We start from the raw sequence: 19,916 nt of genomic DNA on the forward strand, positions 1-19,916 counted from the left end.
ATGTTTTTGCTCACTATAATGAGTACTACAGGCACATGAAGTTTATACTCGTGACTTTGTGTATATTTTCCGCGTACTAGGTACAGCATTTAATGATATACTACTTACTACACTAGTTGACCTTTCTAAGATCATTTGGCATTACATTAAAAGTCATGTGTGGTCTTTTATAAAACTAGTTCTATCATATAATTGGTAGTACCATTGATCGATTAGTTTTACGCACAATATCTATATTCTTTCATTATATTTACAATTCTTCCATGATTGATTAGCAGAGAGATTAATATTTGAAAGAAATCACTCGATACTTGAAAATGATCTTTATTTCATGCTCATCGGCTAACATATTTCATATAACGTAATTACTACATGACTTATTGTATCGTTAGATCGTAACTATGTACACATATGCGACTCGCTTCATTATTCTCATTAATCACAGACAACGCGCGAGCACGCATCGGCTCGCTCGAAATCGCACGTACCTTTCATCGCACGCAAGAATAGAATACATCTCGCGTTTGTATCAATCTAAAGCGGTGTAAAGTTAGACTCGCCATAAATTAAGCATTACTTATATGTCGAGTGAGTAAGGCGTCGATAATGATCTTACTATAGCTCGTTATACACTGGGTACCCCACGCGGTAGTCATATACCTTCTCCAGCACATTTAGGAGGTCATAGAGTCTTCTTACTCCAGAACAATTGATTAGAAACAGAATTCAATCTCAAACCATTGACTCTCAGCGCTAAATTACTGCCTTCACCTCCCATAACTATTCATTATACTTCTTCCACCCACAGGCAACAATTTCTGTTCCATAATGATCCACCAATCATACTACGAAAGCTTCCATTTACCCCAGGGGGCAGCCCATATATATTTACACATATAATAAATATTCCTAGCGTTCTGATACGTCAAGAGATTCATCAATGGCGCGTACATCAACGGCACACGGTCCTCCTCGATCAATTACACAATTATGGCATCGCTCACGGAAGCATCAGACGTCGCCCGGTCGCCGTCGACGTCTCAGCAGTCTGGTCCCCCTCGATTTCGCGTACAGGTGACCCGTGTTCCGCTCTGGCCTCTGCGTGATCGCCTGCGGCGTCAGGAAGTAAAAGTGGCCACCGTCGCCAGGCAATCTGTACGCGAAGTAGGCCTTCGGCTTTTCCGGCTGGCCCTCTTGCAGTGGCAGGGGATCAATGAATTCCGCGTCAGGATTTATAGTGGGCCTTGGATGCCGATAGTTCACTTTGATATCTCCCTCCAACGATATGGGTAGCTGCGGATACGTCTCGTCCAGCTCCTCTGGAGACTCCACAATGGGTACATAGTTCGTCGAGGGCCCATTGTTCCTAGAATTCACGAGCTGCTGAGGTGGATAGGTCCGAATCGCCGCCAGAGGCTGGCCACCTTGATTTGATATCCTGTAGTTCGGTGGCTGCTGCTGATTAGGATTCACTACTGTGATAAACTCACTGTCTGGGTTGATAGGAGGCAGAGGTTGCCTGAAGTTCACGAGAATATCATCTTTCAAAGAATACGGTCTCTGTGACTGGTCCCCATAGTGTACCTTCACATTTGGTGTCTTAAACACTGGCGCCTCAGCAGTATTGTAATTATCCACATAGGTATTCACATCATAATCAGGTCTCTCAGTGACGCTCGGTTTAGAATAAATAGGAGTCGTGCTGGGTACTCCTTTATGAGGCAGTTTCTTGCCAAAGATAGTGAAGTACTCTTTCGTGACATCATCCAAGAACTTTTCATCCTGCTGAGTATAATAAGCATGATGAGGATTAGGCGTCGTACTTATCACCGAGTGAACAGTCGTCGACGGATAAACAATCTGCTGCGTCTTAAACGGAATGTTCTCTGGTCTAGTTTGCTTTTGGACCACTGGTCCATTATAGTCATACCTGTGTCCATCGTACTCACTGATCTTCACGTCTCTATACTCCTCATAGGGAGCAGTTTGCTGCTCGAAATGATGCCTCTGGTTGCCTCGTTTCGAGTAATCAGCCGCCTCGAAGCTGTACTGATATATCGGCTTGGGTTTCGCATCCTGTCTGTAATAGGTCTGTGGCTTCGGAGAGGTGTAATAAGGTTGCGCAGCTGGTCGAGATACAGGCTGATAGTAAAGAGGCGCGCGATCAGGTAACATACGTTGACCCTGAGCCCTGGTCGCTCCGCTCTCGTACTTGGTTGGGGTTCGCGTGACCGAGTCGCTGTATCGAACGGGCTCAGAGTTTTTCACTACCGAGTCGATAAACTTGATATTATAGTCCTTCGAAGTTTCTTGCGACGGAATAGTCTCGACACTATAAAAATGTTTTTTCTTCTCCTCTGTACGTGGTTGCGGGGTCACAGTCTCGTAGAAAGGCGTCTCCGTGGTCGTCTTATAATAATGAGCGGGATTGGCAGTGGTACCTAGAGACGAATCGTTCGATTCCTCGTAGAAGTAATACGATGCCTGGTTAGGTGATCGTTCGGGGTTACTGGTGGTGACGATAGTCTTTATCGAGGCAGGCGTCACTTGTACAGGCTTCTCCAAAGTGGATTGCGTAGTCGTGGCGAAGTAAGTCAGTATAGGAATCGTTTTGCTGGTCACCAGTCTCGACCAGGCCTGGCTCTTTTCCTGAGCGTTCTCTCGACTGGTCACTTGGTTCTCCGTTATGGAACCGATGCTGTAGAATTCAGGATTATCGAGAGTGGTTGGTTTATCTGGCGTGGGTGTTGTGACCTCGATATATGGAACAGTTTTTATGCTGGCAGACGTAGGAGTGCTGCTTACATTCTTATATGTTCGACTGTACATTTTTGTGTTGCTCGGTGCATTCACTGGAGTCTTTACTTTTGTGACTGGAGTCGTGGTTGTGGTCTTGTACTGCTTTGTACTGAGTTTTCTGGGTGGCAGATAGGTGGGGCGAGGTCTTGTTGGTACTGGGGTGGTTTCGGGGCGTTTTGTGTATTTCTTCGTCGTGGTCTTCTTATCTTCGAGAGCAGAGAAGAAATCTGGAGGGGGTGGGAGTATGATTCCTGGGACCAGAGGTCCAGGTGGCACGGAAGTGGTATTATCCTGCTGATACTGGAAACTGTATGGCGGTGGATAGTAGATAGACTGGTCCTCTTCGTCATATTCAGACTGATTATTCGGTGGAGGGACGAAAACTGCTCCTGGAGGAATTGCGTGATAGAAGGGTGGGAAACTTCCTGGCGGAGGGTTAGACTTAACTCCCTTCTCTCCCTTAACTCCAGAGTCTTCGTGAGAGGTACCATTTCTCTCATTGGGCCTCACGATCGTCCCATTCGATATAATGGCGAATAGGGGCCCCTCCTCTGATAATAAGTCTTTGGTGAATAGCGGGTTGTTTCTGTAGTCGATGGTACCGTTCCCGATCTCCTTGGTCCCGTTTGGCCCGATGATCTGTATCGGCCCTCCCTCTGTGAGTTGAACCGGAAACGGCGGCGGTACTTTCGGCCTGGAGGGTATCTTGACCTGTCTCCTGGGCGCCTTGTAGTTGTCGATCGGTGCCCAGGTCGTCGAACCATCGCCGCTACCCTGTGTGGTTTCATGGTCGGGAAATTTCCCGCCTCTCAATACTAGTACATGATTTTCAGCCAACCAGATCTCGTCTTCGTCGAGACCACCCAGAGTGTTGATGTTATCCTTGGGCACCTCTGGATTGCTGAGGTAGCTAATGATTCCAGGTCGTTTTGGTTGATTTTCGTAGATCTCATTCTGAAGAAGGCCGTACTTCCCCTCCTTCACTTGTTGAGAGAGCGTCTTCTTCTCATCATCATCGTCTTTCCGACTATTTTTTCCCTCCTTGCCATTTCCAGCTGATGATAGAAGGATCCCATCATCCCAGAACCCTTCTTCTTCCTCTTTCTTTGAGTTGGCTCTCAAGTGACCTCCGATCAGTCTGTGCGTCACTTTCCTCCCAGCTTCAGTTGTTATTTCGTTGTCCCTGATAGTCGATAGCTTGAAGCTTCGACTCGGCAACGTGTGCGTCTTCTCTTGGCGATGACTAGATTCCTCCGAGCCAACGTGCCGTTTTTCCCTGGGTGACGATGACGCGACCATCGACACGCAGGTGGCCAATAGTGCTACGCCTAGTAGGAGTTTCTGTAGACTAGGCTTTTTCTGCATCATCTGCAAAAGAAAAAAGAATTGAGGATTTTTTAGATGGAAGGAAAATTCGATTATTTCTAGTAACTGAATTAGAAGCGTAGATGCAATTATTTTTAAATTCTATGTTAGATACTATTAATTCCGAAATATTCATACAGTGTATCTAAGCTTTAAAGCGAAATGGTGGAATAATTTGAGTCAACGATTCAATAAGACCATCGTCGCTTAACTCTAGGAACAATCTGCGATCACAATCGTCGGAATCACATTCACGGTCAGTAGACATTGCAGGCAATTTTGATAATACCGTTCAATTACGTGATCACGCTATTCATCTTTAGAGATAATTCATCGAACCCACGTTGAAAGACTCGTTGTTGGCCGAGTGTAAAGAAAACGCAAGTTTATTTCTACTCAGCGGAGGTGTTTCCGTTCCACGGTGTAACTTTGCTTTCCCCATTGAAGGCTCAACTTTTTCTCAACTATTACGCACAAAAATGCCATTTAAAGTCTTCTTTCTTCACAGAATTCCATATTAAAACGAATTCTATTATCCGCTAAGTTTCCCATATCTATATTCAGTTTTACTGACTAGTTGCAGAGAAGTGTTCAGACCTTCACCAAAGACCACAGCTCAAAGTCTAGTGCCCCTTTGAAATTCTACAATAAAGAACTCTCAATTTACCACAGAACTACAAAATGTTTCCAAGCAATATGCGTTTGTATAAACGGAGAGGCCTTGCAAAACATATTGTAGCGAAGGTATTAAAGCATAGCGTGGTAGAAGGGAAATAACCGCGATTTTTCTGCCGTTCAAGGAACGTCGAGTCACAGTTCACGAATTTCGCGAATTCGCCAATTCCATTGAGTCGAATTGCAATAATACGGGAATGTGGGACCGGAGGGGGCCACGCCTTTCCCTCGTGGAACAGTCGGTGAACGGTCGACAAACATTCACGGGTCACTGGAGTACCACAACTCAGAGTAATGACTTGCAACCGAGTAACAAACGGCGCGCTCACGTTTCTGCATTCGCTCGATTCATGGGCCGCCTGCAACGGTGCATTGCTGCGTCGCGCGCCTTCGTTTCGCGGAAGTAACGCGTCGGCTCGCGGTTCGATGTTTCCGACACAAACCTGAATTTATGATCGCAGGTTGCTCTTCGACTTCCCTCTGTTATATCCACGCTGGGTGGAAACGGAAGTCGAAGCCAGTCATGTACGTAAAAGTTAATTACCAAGAATTTTGGACCTCCCTTGGATTAATTATAATTGTATCGTGCAGAAATACTGTCGGAAGTTAAGGAATGGTAGTTGTTTGTAAATCAGGGGAATGAGTCTGCTTTCTTGGAGAGAATTTTTCTTCGATATTAGTTAAAGAAAGTGAATGATTTATGAGTAGAAATGTATGTAAATTGTAGAAGTGTTATACAATCATCTAAGTAAGGAGTTCGCTCGAATTAAGGGGCCTAGATAAGAGATTGAAGTCGTGACTTTACGCATACGTAAGAGCAACAGATAGTGTTGAGCGTGTTTTTTATTCTCTGATAACTCTTCCATTCACCAGGAGTTTCTAATCACGTCGAGTAATATAGTAGACAGAATATTCAGTACTTAAATTCTTATTTATTTGTTCTCGCAGAACATCACTTCTATTACCATCACCCTATTTCAATACTCTATTTCCAGGATCTCCATTAATTCTACAGATTTCCAGCTTCTCGTAAATGTTAAACTTCTCAAGCTAGAAACGTCCCCTCGAACCACCGAGCACACTGATAACACAGCACGAGCTAAAAGACTACCTTTCTCCCAGTTTCCGTCGTCGCCGCGAGCCTGCTCGACGATAATTGTTCACCAGAGTTTCTCGTCGCTCCTCCAACAGCTATAATCCACCCGCCACACTGGCTAACGCGCTTCTTCCGACTGTTATTTCAAAGTGACCGGCACTATCTTCTGGCTATCGTACTCTTCGATGAGACTTCTCGCCGTGAGTGCGAGCGATTTCTCTCCGCGCGGCTTTTAATCCACGAAAAAGCAACGTGACGGAATCGAGAAATTCCTTCGCGGAGATATCGTTCGAGGAGTCGACCGTTTAATCGTGCTTGCGCCTGCTCGATTCATTCTCGCGGCGTTCGCGTTGATAATAATTAATCTAATCCGCGAGCCTCGGCGGCCAGCACTGTTCGATCGAGGAAGCTTCACTCGGCGTTTTACTTTCTCCAGCTAGCAATGACTTTGAACGAGCGTCCAGTAATCGACGTCACACGTGGCGAGCGACGAAACGATGGAAATCGCGTCAGCTGGTGGATTTCCGCCCCGTTTCCGCGTATCAGGAAGACACGTCGCGCGGCAACACCTTTCGCGGGCTTCTGGTGTAGATCCAGAAGCGACCTCGCTGCTTTTTCACCGAGATCGCGCTTCGACAGGCCGTCCCAATTTACGCGCACTTTTTCCGCGAAGCTGTTCATTAGGAAACTGGTCGAACACGCTGGTCGAAGCTGGCGAGCAGCCGGCCCAGCCGGCATGGTACACGTGACTGGCCGGTTTTCATCACCTTTCTCAGTGCAGCGGGCCCCTCAAGGACGCTCGTTCGGAAAGGTGGAGCCATTTCCAGAGCCAGTCGCGCTCGGTGGTCCTCGCGTTGCTGGAAAGGAGGAAGTTGTTCGGCGAAAAGTTTCGTACGATTAACGAGATCGCGATTGCGCCTTTCCTTCGTCGGATCGCTATCTTCCCCTGCGTCGATTATTTTGGCACGATCGACGTAGGAACACAGGCAGCTCGCGCACGAAACGAAAAACGATGGCGAAACGAAAGCTTTCACTTTAGCGGCACGCGCGCTCCTGGCTTTTTTACTCATGGGGTTTAAGTGACAAAAAGACGGGATCGGAGTTGCTTCCGGTTCAGATAGCAGCAGATACTTTGTTGCGATGATGGAAAGGTTTTTGCTTCAGCGGAGACAATGCTGTGTCGCGCCTTCTGGGTTTTTTTCAGATGTTTAGTGGCTTTTAGTTGGGTCAAGGAAGTTGTTGCTTTGAGCTGAGAGGAGTTTCTTTACAGAGTTGTTTCGTAATGAATGAAGAAGTGATTTGATAGAGTCTCAAGACTTAGATCGAAGTTTCCACCTTCTTATCTAGTACCATACACAGGGTTATCTCTAAAAAATTATTACAATCATCATATTCAACCGTTTTTTAGATTTCAGAAACCGGTTCCATATGATATATTCCAGTCTTGAACAAAAAACCGTCATTATCGATCCAAAAACATATTTTGGTGCAGCGCACCTCGTTTTGATCTCGTTTTATATTAATCTTTGAAAGTCCTTGACGTGCTGCTCTATTTTCGTACCTCCAAGGGATCGATCCGTCTGGGATGTATGGAATATTGCAAGATAGTCGAGTATTATTTGGTCTGGTATGTTCCGCAAGATAGAGCGTTGATTTTTCGTGATATGACGTAAGAAGAATGATCCCCCTGGCGTGGCAGGTGCCGTTACGCTATCGTTGCGACTAGACCTGCCATAATATCACTTCTCGAAGCGAGATTTTCTGGTCGTGCTGTCGTGCTCGTAGATCGAGGCGATTTCGTTCAAAGTAGAACGAAAAAAGGTTACGTACTTGCTCACAGTGAACGCGTGAATGTTATACAGTTGCTGTTGTATCGCCAGTAGCCTTTGCAAGAACTATTACTATGCTCAGCTTCAGAGAAAAAGCCTGTGGAAGGTGTTCGATAAGAGATGGGAGAAAAATTGAGGCATAGTTTTGTACGGAAGGTTGATTCTTCACAAACATTTAAAATTGTATTCTGAAAACTTTGCAATCTTTGCAATTACGAGGGTGACTGTAAGCGAATCTTAAGTTTAAATTCTAATGTACCCAATAAAAAGAATTGCATCATAAAATAGTGCATTCAGCTTCTGGAATGCAATTTAAGTGTCGGGACATGCATTTTTATATTATTCACTTATCGGTACATTTGCCTTATATCTTGTTTATCCACTATCTATTAAACCCAGCCAAGCCCCGTGATGCCCAGACAATAAACCAAATGGGGACAAATGAAAATGCGCGTCGCGTGTGACAGAGCACAAAAAGCGCACTAAATTGGTCATTACGCGAGCCAATTGAACGGGGGTTGAATTAAATAGACTTCAAACACGAATTAACGCGGCTGGTAATAAAATTGGAGCCATTGAACCGACAGTGGCGGCGAGCAACTCTTTTCTTCTCAGAGCAGCTCGTTCTGCTACGAAGGCTTCAATGCAGATTGCCAAAATCGCTTCGAGCGTTCTACGAAACTGTATCGGCGAGTCAGAGCGATGATTTCAGAGGTGAAAGGCTATGAATGGTCCAGAAGCTGCGTTCCATCGCCGACTTATTGATTCGATATCGGCTGTTCGATCAGTTCGGGCGATCCTTTGAGAAGTTGCGGGCTCCTTTTCGGGCAACCATTGCACCATTTCTGCGTTGCCTCGCGTAAGAGCCCACGTGTATCCACCCGTTGTTATCCAATTGAGTTTACACTTTCAGCTACTTTCCTTTTTGTTTCGCGTTGTGCTCGGTGAGCAGCATTAATTCCTTAACGCCGCGCTAATGCCCCCGAGCAACTTTCGGTGCGTCACTCGTTTAGGATATGCTTCCTGTTATGACAGAGAGTTCTCTGCTGTCGGTTCTGCCATTTGGTCGAGATTGGGTGCTGCAAGCGCTGGTGAATCAGGTTTTCTTCCATATTCATGATCCCTTTGGAAGATAGCTCTTAATGGATGATTTATGCAATGAGGACGATCCTTCAATACGGAAGATGAGTCATCTATATGCAATTAGTAGATGAGATTGTATCTTAAGATTAGGTAGAAATTATCTAAAAGGCTAATCAATAGTCGAGGGAAACCTCCAGCTACTGACTGACAGTCCGCTGTACTAAAGACAGTTTTTTGCCTTTTCCTCTTCTCCTTTGTTCTTCTAAATTAATCACGTGTCATTCCCATGATATTTATGTATCATTCATCTGCACTCACTTTCTCCCATTCATGTGAGTACTTTTTATACCACGTGCGTCACAGGTGGCCATAAGTTCGCGTTCCTGCTTAAGAAACAGACAGGTTTTCAACCTTGTCCCATGGAGTGGAAATCCTTAAATTTTGTCTATGCTCGAATTTTCAGTTCTCCGCGTAATTCGTAGCCTCGTGTTTACGTAACGGGTCGGTGAAAGCTAAAGTCAGCGTGCAGTTCGGCTTATCTTTGCCGTTCAAAAATCTACAGCCACTTATCTACTTCCTTCGTGTAGAAGTTCATTCAGACACTTTTCTCACGCGATGTGCGTCGCTTGAATCTTTGCAGCCGAAAGGGATGTTTACCTAGCCTACATATGATGTTTCTTCTTCCATTCCTGCAGTTGGGATATTCGAGTCGAATCAATTGGCACCGTGGCGCGTTAATTTGCCTTCAGATAAACTTATCAGCAACCCCATTAGTACTACAGCAGATTCCTCAATATCGCCGCGAGGCAAAGTTATCAGTGATGAGGTTGCAGTCTCTGACTGACGAGTAGCAGCGACCATAGTGGAACACCTTGGCATTGACCGGCTTGCTCTGCAAGGCAACTCGCTTGCATAATATGCTCGTCTCGTTCATCCCGAGACTCTGCTGGATTATACTCCTCTCCTCGACGACCGCAACTCTCGTCGTAGTAGCGTTACGTGCAAGAACGCGATCGGTTTCTTTACTTCTTTTGTCGTTGAAGAGCTCTTCGAGTACATAATTACATGGCAAATTTTAAAAGCTATTAGTAACTCACAATAAAAAGTTAATACACGGGGTGTATAAGATATTCAAAAAGTCATGGTGAAGAGTTTTATGTTGATCGATTTCGCTTATGGAGTTGGAGTCTAGAAATTTAAATAAATGAACAGGCATTGAAAATTCTAAATTTCGAATGTTTAGAAAATTTGGTATTCTGGAGATCTACTCATAACTATAATTCAGGATGAAGATACCGAATGTTTTCTGGGTTGAAAGGTTCCATCAGAATGAGTTGCTTCGAAAGAATCATCTCAATAATATAAATAATCGAAAGAGCAACTTGTCGAGAGTGGACGTTTGTCGAAAATCGTAAATATATTATGCAGAGATATAGGAATGCATGCGGCATACGCTCGGCCAATACCGGTTTACGTTTTTGTTGCGATTGTAAAAGCCTGTAGATACTGGTCTGACAAGGTTAACGGCCCAATTTTTTCTTCGCAAAAATTGTCATCCTTCGAGGCCTTCTTGCAAACACATGTATTCCTTCTCCATAAGATATATTACAAACACAAAGACAAAATGAACCTGAAAATACTTCCAGGTTTTCGGCCCTCTAGTCCACTTGAAGTTACACTTATTACGTTACCCTGTATATTTTTAGCAGAAATAAAATTCTTGTGCGTCATAAGACCAGGTTCAGCAGAAACTGTGGTGCAGTAAGTAATTCGTACGATAAATACGTCGTCGCTAATTTCATAAGCACGTCCGCGAACGATTTTCCGTTCCCGTTCTCGCACTCGTTTACCTTCGCGGTGAAACGAGCATACAGGGATAAAACAAGAATCAGGCAGCATATTTTAAGAAAGAACCGATTCTAAAGGATGACCTCCCTCGCGGTGTCCTACTTCTAGAATAATCGTCTCGATAAGAAACGTCCATTCTAGGGAAAAATCGAAATTCCTCAATTAGCCGCCACCTTCCAATTATCCGCTGATCAGCCGCTCCTCCAGCGATTTTTTAACATCTAATAAACCTTGTTTCCATCGAGGTCTGTCCACAGACGCTGAAACAGCTCCTTATGGAACTCAGATCGGCCCTGGTTGGTCTCGAACCTCGTAACGATTCGTCACCTGAACTGTTAATGAACAATTCTGTTCGCGCTTCGCTCCACTTTCCCGTTCTCGTTCGTCGATCGTTTATTCGCCTCGAATTAAACAAGCTCTGTCGATGAATCACGGTTGGATTGCTAGATCTTAGCGTTTACACGGTCATTCTCGCCGATTCGAGTTTTTTTCTAACGATCCTCCTACGTTGCGTTTCACATCGAACCACAGATTCCCACGCTTTAGTAGACCCTCTTGAGGTGGTTGCATATCGCGCGTTCTGATAGGCGTAATTAAGGACTGGCGTGGATGAGAGGGAAAGCCGAGCGAGACGAAGGTTACGCCAAGGTCTATGGTTTTCATTTTTGCTTCTCGCTGCTGCTCTCGTTGGTTTTGCACTCCAGATTGCAACGGCAGTTTATTCGCAATCTCGTCAAGCAATCGTTGATCCGTCGTTTGTAGGCTAGATATCGGTTTAACCTTTTAAGTGCCGCGTTTCTTGACCAGTAATGCTTGCGGAGTATTTATAATTGCATATTTGAAGAGGAGTAAAGGCAAACTACATTTCATTCATAGCAGACGCTAATGATATGTTTTATTAGTTTCTAGCAGCGTTAATATTCAATTCTTGAGGTGAATGTATTTTGCTCTCGTTTTGCTCAGTACTAATGAGCTGAGTCTCTTAATTAGTTCAAGAACTATAAAGTTAGCGTTAAATTATATTTTCTGCGGTCGATGATGTCCTTGGAATATCGCTTGTTCCATCTGCAGTCTCAGTCTTCAGTCTAAACTCGTTCCACATAAATCCTCTGTTACTTTATTAACATTGTTCTCGTTTTTGCCAGATCGCTCCGAACGACCTCTCACACGAAGGCCACTGTTAGAGTTTCTCCAAAAACGATCACCTCGATGACTACAGCCGTTTCAAGAGTCTCTAACAGATCTAATTTGAAATTCCAGTTGTTGGGAAATTCGTGTTCGACCCTGTTCTCGATGATAAACCGTTTACAGTTACGAGATAGACGATTTGTGTAGCTAGACACGCGACTGACGTGCCGCTTTCTCTGTGCGGTTATGATTTTTTTCCCCCTAGTCGCAGGACGTAAAGAGCAACTTGCGTAAGTTGATAAGTGGCTGCGGTTCCGGCCGCTTCAATTGCGACGCGATCGATCCTAGTCGGTGTCAGTGTTCGACTTTTCTCACTTGCTTCTTCCATAACCTGAAGTGCCCAGAAATCGACACTGACCCAGTTATTGTCACTGTCTATAAATTTAACTTAAAATTAAGGTTCCAGTTTGAGATTTGCTAGCTTCAAAGTTACAAAAATTCGCCATTGTGACGATACGCCTATATTATGTATGCCATATGAATTTTTGGTGAGCAATTGGCTAGGTTTCGTAAACTATCGTTTACTGGGTACCTTACCCTAACTCAGAGGAGTCCTTCAAAGAAATTGGATTTCTAGATCCTCGTGATTTGCCTTGACGTGTCGAGCGCTTTTAGATCTGTCGAAGCAAGGACAGCATTGCTCAACATAGTGTCTGCAGAGTTGACAGTGGCAATAATCGCGAAATGGGCACAGCTGTTTGTCACAATTTCCTTTAATTGCTCCATGATCGGTGTGCCATCGCTTGATATGTTTTGCTCGAGGGTAGAAAAAGGAACGAACGTTCGCTGGTGTGATGAGAAGCTAATTGCGTGTCTGTTGTAGACGCACAGTGTTAAGATTGAATTGCTGCATATGAAATTGGCGTCTGGAAGTAGAGTGGTATTTTTTGTTTTCGTTGAAAAGCATTCGCTTTTATTGGGTAATCTTGCTGATCAGTGTTAACTAGACATTGCCAGGAAGTATGGATAGAATATGATAATTGCATTGATCAATCGCTTGGGTAGATTTGATGAGTCTGACTCATGCGTTTCGTATGCCATAGAGCAGTTTATTAAACTAGAATCATGTATAATAATATACCATAGGTTGAAAGTTAACAAGATGTAAATTGAATTATTTTTTTTATGATTCTGATATTAGGAAATAGCATAGCGATTAAACATAAAATGGTGATTTCTCATGCACCAACCTAACGGTAATATTGATTTGTACAATTATCTTCGAAAGTTCAGTAAACTTCTTGATATGATCGTCTAAACTAGCCTACAGATCTATTAAAACCATCAAACCTTTTGCATTTACTACATCGAATTCTCTGTAGACAACAATAACCTTCTTATAACATCACAAAAATAAATCTCAAGCCTCTCATCGAAGGTATCTCTCAATTTAACATCGATTAAAAGTCACAAAACCAAATCAGTCGTTTTTGCCCCAATTTTTTGTCATTGCAAGATATGTCAAAGTGAAAGTGCCAGTTACCAGTGAATAGGAAACACGGCGACGTCGCGTCGTTACTGCGTTAATGACAAATCTAGGGTAATTAAACGAAGTCAGGAACAAGGTAGTACATATGTATCTATAGGATACGCAGATCTGCCGGAAATCTTAACTTTCGCAAACTGACCGGATACTGGTAACGACCGACGTGCGTGTGAGAACGAGTGGATCATTGACAGTAGAATAAGCAGTTTTTATCTCCAGAACGATTCCATAGATTTTCCACGATGAACGGTAGAAGCGTTCCTTCCGCGTTGGGGGATCCGGAGAAACGTTTCCCCTATGCTCGTAATCCTCCCTCTGGGCATGAACAATAATAATCTACATCCTGTCTGTGACAGATTCGAAGATTACAGCAAGTACTTCTCATAAGCGTTTTATGGCGTTTCAATTGATTTACCAGTGTTATAAAATAGAATCTCTATTATCGAGATGTTGATTAATAGAAGAATCGTTCACCTGGTGCTCAGGTGCAATTTGTGGCACTAGAATGCTGAATATTACTAGGTTTTATTTAAATCTTTTTGTTTGGACAGAACCATTAGAATAGGAAAAATTACTGGTACGATTATTTTTTACGTATGTTTTACATCTTTTAACGTTATTTTTTACTATTCTCTTAATATTTTCTACTCAAATCTATTTTAGTAGCTATTACAATCATATTAGTAGCAGTATATCGTATGAATTTTATTTCGATAGTTATAAGAATTGAAGTGCTCTACTCCAGTAGCGATTGCAATAATACTACCAGTATATTCCAGAATTGCCGACTATAATCCAATAGTAATCAAACGCAGCCAATGAAATGATATTAACAACAGCGGAATTCAGTAGTTGCTACAGTATTTCCGATCTAAATGTCACAAGTTGTACAGGAACATTTCACATATTCGATTTGTGAAAGCTTCGCCACGGAATAATATCAGCCATAGTAAGTTCATTGATCATTCATTATTCGAGTCCCTCGATCCGGTTCCCTTCTATCATTATGCCCGATTGCAGCGCGATCGAGTGCCTTCGTTCCATCGACAGGATTTTTCAACTGCCGCGGTAATTGCACGCTCCCGCGTGAAGAAAAGTTCGCGCTATAAATATTCATGCCGGAAAATGCAAGGACTCCTCGATCATTCGCGCCTTCCCCGCGATCTCGAGGGGACACGTGAACCGCTACGAGACCGATGATTCACAGGAGCCCAGGCATATCCGTTATATAAATTCCTCGAGCACCTCTGGTCGCTCGTACGCGAGTGAAAAGCGTAAATCGAACAACAGATCTGAATAACAGGAAACGCGCGTACTTTCCCATTAACTCGCGCCTGGTTATCGTGATTCCTGGTAATTTTCTTCTTACTCGGAAAACGACGTCGGCGTCGGTTGAGCGAGCGCGCGCGTCAACTCCTTCGATCACGAAACGGCACGTCAGAGATAGTAATTGTGCTCCGCTGACAAGAAGAGCCCTGGCACAGATGCAGCTCTTCTCGTCAGTGGAGCACTAGAGATATTCCGTTTTCCCTGAACACTTATCTCCCACAATGTTCACCGAGCGAAGCTTGAATGAAAAGGAGACTCACGATCCTCCAAGTTCCACGCTCGACTGTGTCCCCTGTTGCAGCTCCTTCCTTGAGTACGCGTGCTACTGTGCGCTCGGACGCGTGTCCGCGGCTCCAGGCACATGTAATCTCTTCTCGCGGTTCAGTCGATGAGAAAGCCTGACGACGGCTCCGTTTCACCGCGAGACCATAGCATAAGAGCGCGACGAAACCAGTTCGTCCCCTGTCTTCTCCACTCACTGCACTTGGGACGACGACGAGCAAACGAGCTTGCCTCCGCGTGACCGCAGATCTTTATATCGGGTGGATCCTACTGGCCCTGCGCCAGTGTCCCACTCTCTGACACGCGTCGCGACGCACACCGACCCTCCCGAACTGTCGACCACAGCACGCTGTGCGTACGACTCCAGCCGCGAGAACGTGCGAGCGTGTTACTCGCGCCAAGGGACACACCGGTCCGCTCTGTCTGTCGTTTGTGTCGCGAGGCTCTCCTACGACTGCCAGACCACTCGCCTTGTCCCGCTCGCACACGCCTCGCACACCCTTCCTTCTCGCGGCCGATCGGCCCCGCTGTTCCGCTCCCTCCACTGGCTGGAATCGCTCCTCGATGGACGTGGACGAAGTGGTCTTGAGCGATCGCGGGGAAACTGTGATTTTCCGCCTCCCCCGCCTACTCCTACGCGTCAACTGGTCTGGACGGCTTGTTGGGTTCTTGGGTTATTGTTGATTGATGTGTGGCGCAGCATCGGTGTGGGAGTTGGTTCTTGCTGGGTTCATGGGCCTGGGTGATGGGGAAGGCTGCTGTTAAGCACTTTGTAATCACGTGCTAATGTTTAACGATGTTCGTTAATGGGGTTTTTTTTAGAGGGAACTGTGTTGAAGAGGTTTAGAGTTTCATTATAGCTGTGAATAGTGAGGATAGATGTATAGGCCTTGGAGAAGGTTTGAAGAAAAGGTTATTTTGGGGCACTCTGGTTGCGTGTGTGTTGTTTGTTCTGTTATACAGTTTTTTGAGGACAGTGTCGAGAGAAGGATTAGAAGGGGATTAGGCGAAGTCTAAGGGAAGAATCTAGGGACTGAAGAAATAGAAAAAGGGTCTTGTTGGACCCCTATGTCTTCTCTGTTATCCAGTTCCCTCATATTTTCTAGGGACTAGGGAATCTCCTAGGGGATGTATGAAAAAATGGAAGTCTTGGTGGCATAAGGTAACGAGTTTAACATACAGAGAAGTAGATGCAAGGGCCAAATAGTAATATCGTCATAATATTCGTATGGCACTTAAAAATATGTAGCCTGAAAAAGCCTAGGCTACCGTTAATTGCATCCACCCATATAAAAAGCTATTCGTGAAAGCCTCAAGAATCATGGAGCAGTCTGATTTAATAGCTTCATACTTACATGGTTTTTAATGCCCTTCGCGCGCTTCAAGATTGAGTCATTAATAAGCGGATTTAATTCAACGATGTCGAGCAACATATATAAAAACAATTTTTAATAAACTATCCTGTTTAAAAAATCTTCATATTTTATAATTCTGTAAGGAGATGTGTCAGTTCATTTTATGCTCTAAGTTTTGTGACCATTAAGATTAGATATGCCTCTAGAATATTACTGCGCTTAAAGGGTCAATCTCAGTAAAAATGTTCGTTTTTGTCAACAAAAAACTGAAAGTCTAATAAACCCAATTAGGCCCATAGATACTAATTGCCAGCAAAAGTTAACTAACAGATTCGTTCAGCCGATACAACAATTGAACTTACCACTTTGCTGGTACACTTACAATACTTATATAATACAGCGCGAATAGTCGCGATTATTTTGATATGGGAGCGCAAACTGATGTAACAAGCGGAGAGACGGAAACGGATATGGAAAAACCTGCTTTTTACCCGACGACGGTGACTCTATAAAAAAGGTATTCACTGACAGTTCTTCGTTGCACTTGCTTGTCACTTAATCTCGATGCTATCCCTCGCGCCTCGTCGCCTCGTCGCCTCTGGTGCATTTTTATTGGCGATTCGTTGGGAACGATCTCGTTACTTGGCGACACGCTCACGACATATTCTCCCTTTTTTACTCGCCGCTGTTTGCACCATAGCCTTACGCGGCCAGTTAGGTGTGTCGTTTTATACAGTGCAACTAGATGTCTCAATCGATTCCAAAGCGAATCGATGGACGGTGGAGCCGTGAAATCGCTGAACGATCTCTGCACGTAGGCTTATTAGACGAGTGACAAGCTATCGCTTTGGTAACGAGCCACGAAAACAGATATGTCGAACTCGCGAACCATCGTGCCACTCAAAAATCATCTCGCGTGAACGCTTGCCCCGCTAGACGCATGTTAATTGACGTGGCCGCTGATTTGAGTTAATAATTATCGCGTGTTTGCACTTATTTCTTCCTCCTTGAAACTTCGAAAGCAGTAACCAGGGAATGCAAGAGTAAAAAGTGTATTGACACACTTTTGATGCAATAAGGCCAGTACATTCCTTTAATTGTTTCTTTTAGTGCTGAGAAGGGAAATTAGGTGAAACTTCTTAGATGTGATGAGGCTCGAGACTTTCTTGACTTTTAATAGTTGGCATTTTTCCAAGAATTTTAATAATCCTTGAGAGAAACTTTGATGAAAAATAAAGTAAAAATAGTGTTTGAGTATGAAATTCCAGGCACAATGGGAATAAGTGATTTATAGTAATAAATTGTCACAAATTGCCAAGTGTTTTTGTTCATAATCCTTAATTAAGGACCACATGCTCCAGGTTTACTCATCGCGGAATTATTCGCTGCATCTCATAGCAAGAAGGACCTTTCGAACTGCACGCTCATAAAGGAGCGCGCAAAAATGTTTCACGACGCTGGTCACGTGCGATAAACACGAACGTGCGCGGAAGTTTGGCCCACTTGTCGAGCCTGTCCACGAAATTTTCTTCGCCGCTGACTTGATAAGCATCGTTACCATCCTGCCAAACAATTCAGCTCTCGAAGCATGTTGAGTAGGAGGAAACTTCAGCTGTCGAGACGGTCGCCTTTTTATTGCACCAGTTTCGCGTATTTCTACTACTTTATGCGACGTGGTACTGGGTGAGGCGCTTGAGACAATCCACCGAAATAATTTCCTTGCTTTTCGGGGAAACGTAGATGAAAATTGTTTAATTTAGAGAAGAATACTTGTCCTATCATGTTTTCTGAGAGATACCATCGCATTCCTTAGCCGCTTTATCGAGCTCTGCATATTTCTAAATCCTTGAAGATTCTTTATAGCATTCTGTATATCACGCCGAAATAGGATCGGGCAGGTCGATCTTTTTTACCGATTTAACTCGCCTCTGTTCACGAATCTTGATGATTGCGACCTCATCTCGCTACCATATTTGGGCGGATGTACGCGTTCGATGGCTTCCGACGGTGCAGTCTCTCGATCTACAGCATCCTTTTTTCTTTGTGTTGGTTAGCATCGATTGCTGTGCTCATTTAGGTACATCATCCTACATCAATAATATTCATGATCGAAAATTTGAAGGATTTTAGTTTAATGAACTAGGTAAATACTTGATTTTCCTTAATTACTTGCCAGTTCTGTCTTCCGAGATTTTCCATAAATATAGATACTATTACCCAGATAACTACTATCCTAGATATAGAATTACACATCTGAAATTGCATCGACAATAATTGATCACAAAATAGCAAAGATTGAACCTTCAACAGCCTTCACCACTGCCCACTATACAATCTAAAAGCAGCCCACGACTAACATTCCTCAATTTTAATGCAACCAGGACTACCTGCTATCCTCTTGTAGCCCTTTTAGGTGGATGTCTTCGTATTCTCAGGCTCTGACGGCATCGTCAAGTAGCGAGACTACGTCTCGTGACGCACGGCCAAGAACCAGCTAATCCGTCACGATGAGAATGTCCTATTTTTAAGGTTCGTTCATTCACGTTTTTCCCCAGAACGTCCTGACTCAGCGTCTAAGGACGTCCTGAGAAAGAGTTCGATCCCCGTTGGAAAAATCGTTCCACGATGGACGATCCAACTCTGAGAACCCGTGTTTATTTCGAACGAACGGCATCCAACACGTGAGTCATCGGAAGAGATTCCCGGTGCTGCGTCTATCAAGGCCGACAATGGCCACGGCCTTCGCGTTACCGATTTTCAGGCGCCACGCAGCGACAGCCGAAATAGTTTTGACGCTTTTTTTCGGTTCACTGCCGGCCGTTGAGAACGAGAAACGATCTTTCGAACAGTTTTATGCATAATTCTGATGAACGAAGGGGCACTTAAATCGTAAAGATCAGTAGCAAACAGCTGCTGTTAACAATTTGTCGCATGTAATGGGCGTTTTTAGTGGGTGATCTGTGCACTTTTTATGCTTTGAAAATGTATTTCTGAGAAAAATAATTAAATAGTAGCGAATTTAAATGGAAGAGAATGCCTTTTGAAACTTTTATTAATATATTGCTTAAGGATTTTCTATATATTAATTAATTCTTGAAGGAGCGGTAAATATCCCTCGTAGTTCGGATCCCTATCAAGCTTCAGTCATTTTGATTAACTAATCACTGAAGCATCTCCCAGATGCATTCTTCGCAAAAAGTGAGAACTGGCTTCCTAGATGAATAACCTTCTGTTTCCTGATTTTGTTCATTTAACTAGCAGGGGGAAAACATTGCAAGGAAAAGAAATTTTCTCGGCTATCATTTCCTGAGAACCATAGTACGTTTCTTCGTCGTTAACATTGCGATGAATTCCCTCGTTAACACACCTTCGTATAATTTTCAATTTAAGCATAATAATTACGAACAACATTACTCGCTGACAGAAGAATAGCGTGAGGCGTAGGTTTACGGAAAAAGGCTAATAAATTTCAATGCTCACGTTGTAAAATCATAATTTAAGTTCTCCGTGATTCCCGTTGCTCGATTATTTCTTCCCCACGACACGCGCTCAGATAGCCCATTGTCATCGCACGCACGCCG

At 44.0% G+C, this 19,916-nt stretch overlaps 2 protein-coding genes across 3 annotated transcripts in view; one reads left to right on the forward strand and one right to left on the reverse strand.

Moving 5' to 3' along the window:
* Nucleotides 1-19,916, forward strand: part of Naa15-16 (N-alpha-acetyltransferase 15/16) — a 38,119-nt gene that overhangs the window by 2,887 nt on the left and 15,316 nt on the right. The window lies entirely within an intron of this gene.
* On the reverse strand, nucleotides 309-15,228 carry LOC143188586 (uncharacterized). 2 transcript variants are annotated; one of them, XM_076392903.1, is made up of 2 exons: nucleotides 14,959-15,228; nucleotides 309-4,167 (listed from the first exon to the last, which is right to left on the reverse strand). In XM_076392903.1, the coding sequence occupies exon 2, from the start codon at nucleotides 4,165-4,167 to the stop codon at nucleotides 1,012-1,014; it is 3,156 nt and encodes a 1,051-aa protein (XP_076249018.1). In that variant the 5' UTR covers nucleotides 14,959-15,228; the 3' UTR covers nucleotides 309-1,011. The 2 variants fall into 2 exon arrangements, with proteins under 2 accessions (XP_076249018.1, XP_076249020.1); XM_076392905.1 differs by lacking the exon at nucleotides 14,959-15,228 and adding an exon at nucleotides 5,951-6,077.

The sequence above is a fragment of the Calliopsis andreniformis genome, chromosome 3 (assembly GCF_051401765.1).
Source record: "Calliopsis andreniformis isolate RMS-2024a chromosome 3, iyCalAndr_principal, whole genome shotgun sequence".
Classification (NCBI taxonomy): Eukaryota; Metazoa; Arthropoda; class Insecta; order Hymenoptera; family Andrenidae; genus Calliopsis; species Calliopsis andreniformis.

Excerpts from the sequence above, each read along its gene's own strand:
- LOC143188586 (XM_076392903.1), bottom strand. The coding sequence starts at position 4,167 with ATGATGCAGAAAAAGCCTAGTCTACAGAAACTCCTACTAGGCGTAGCA.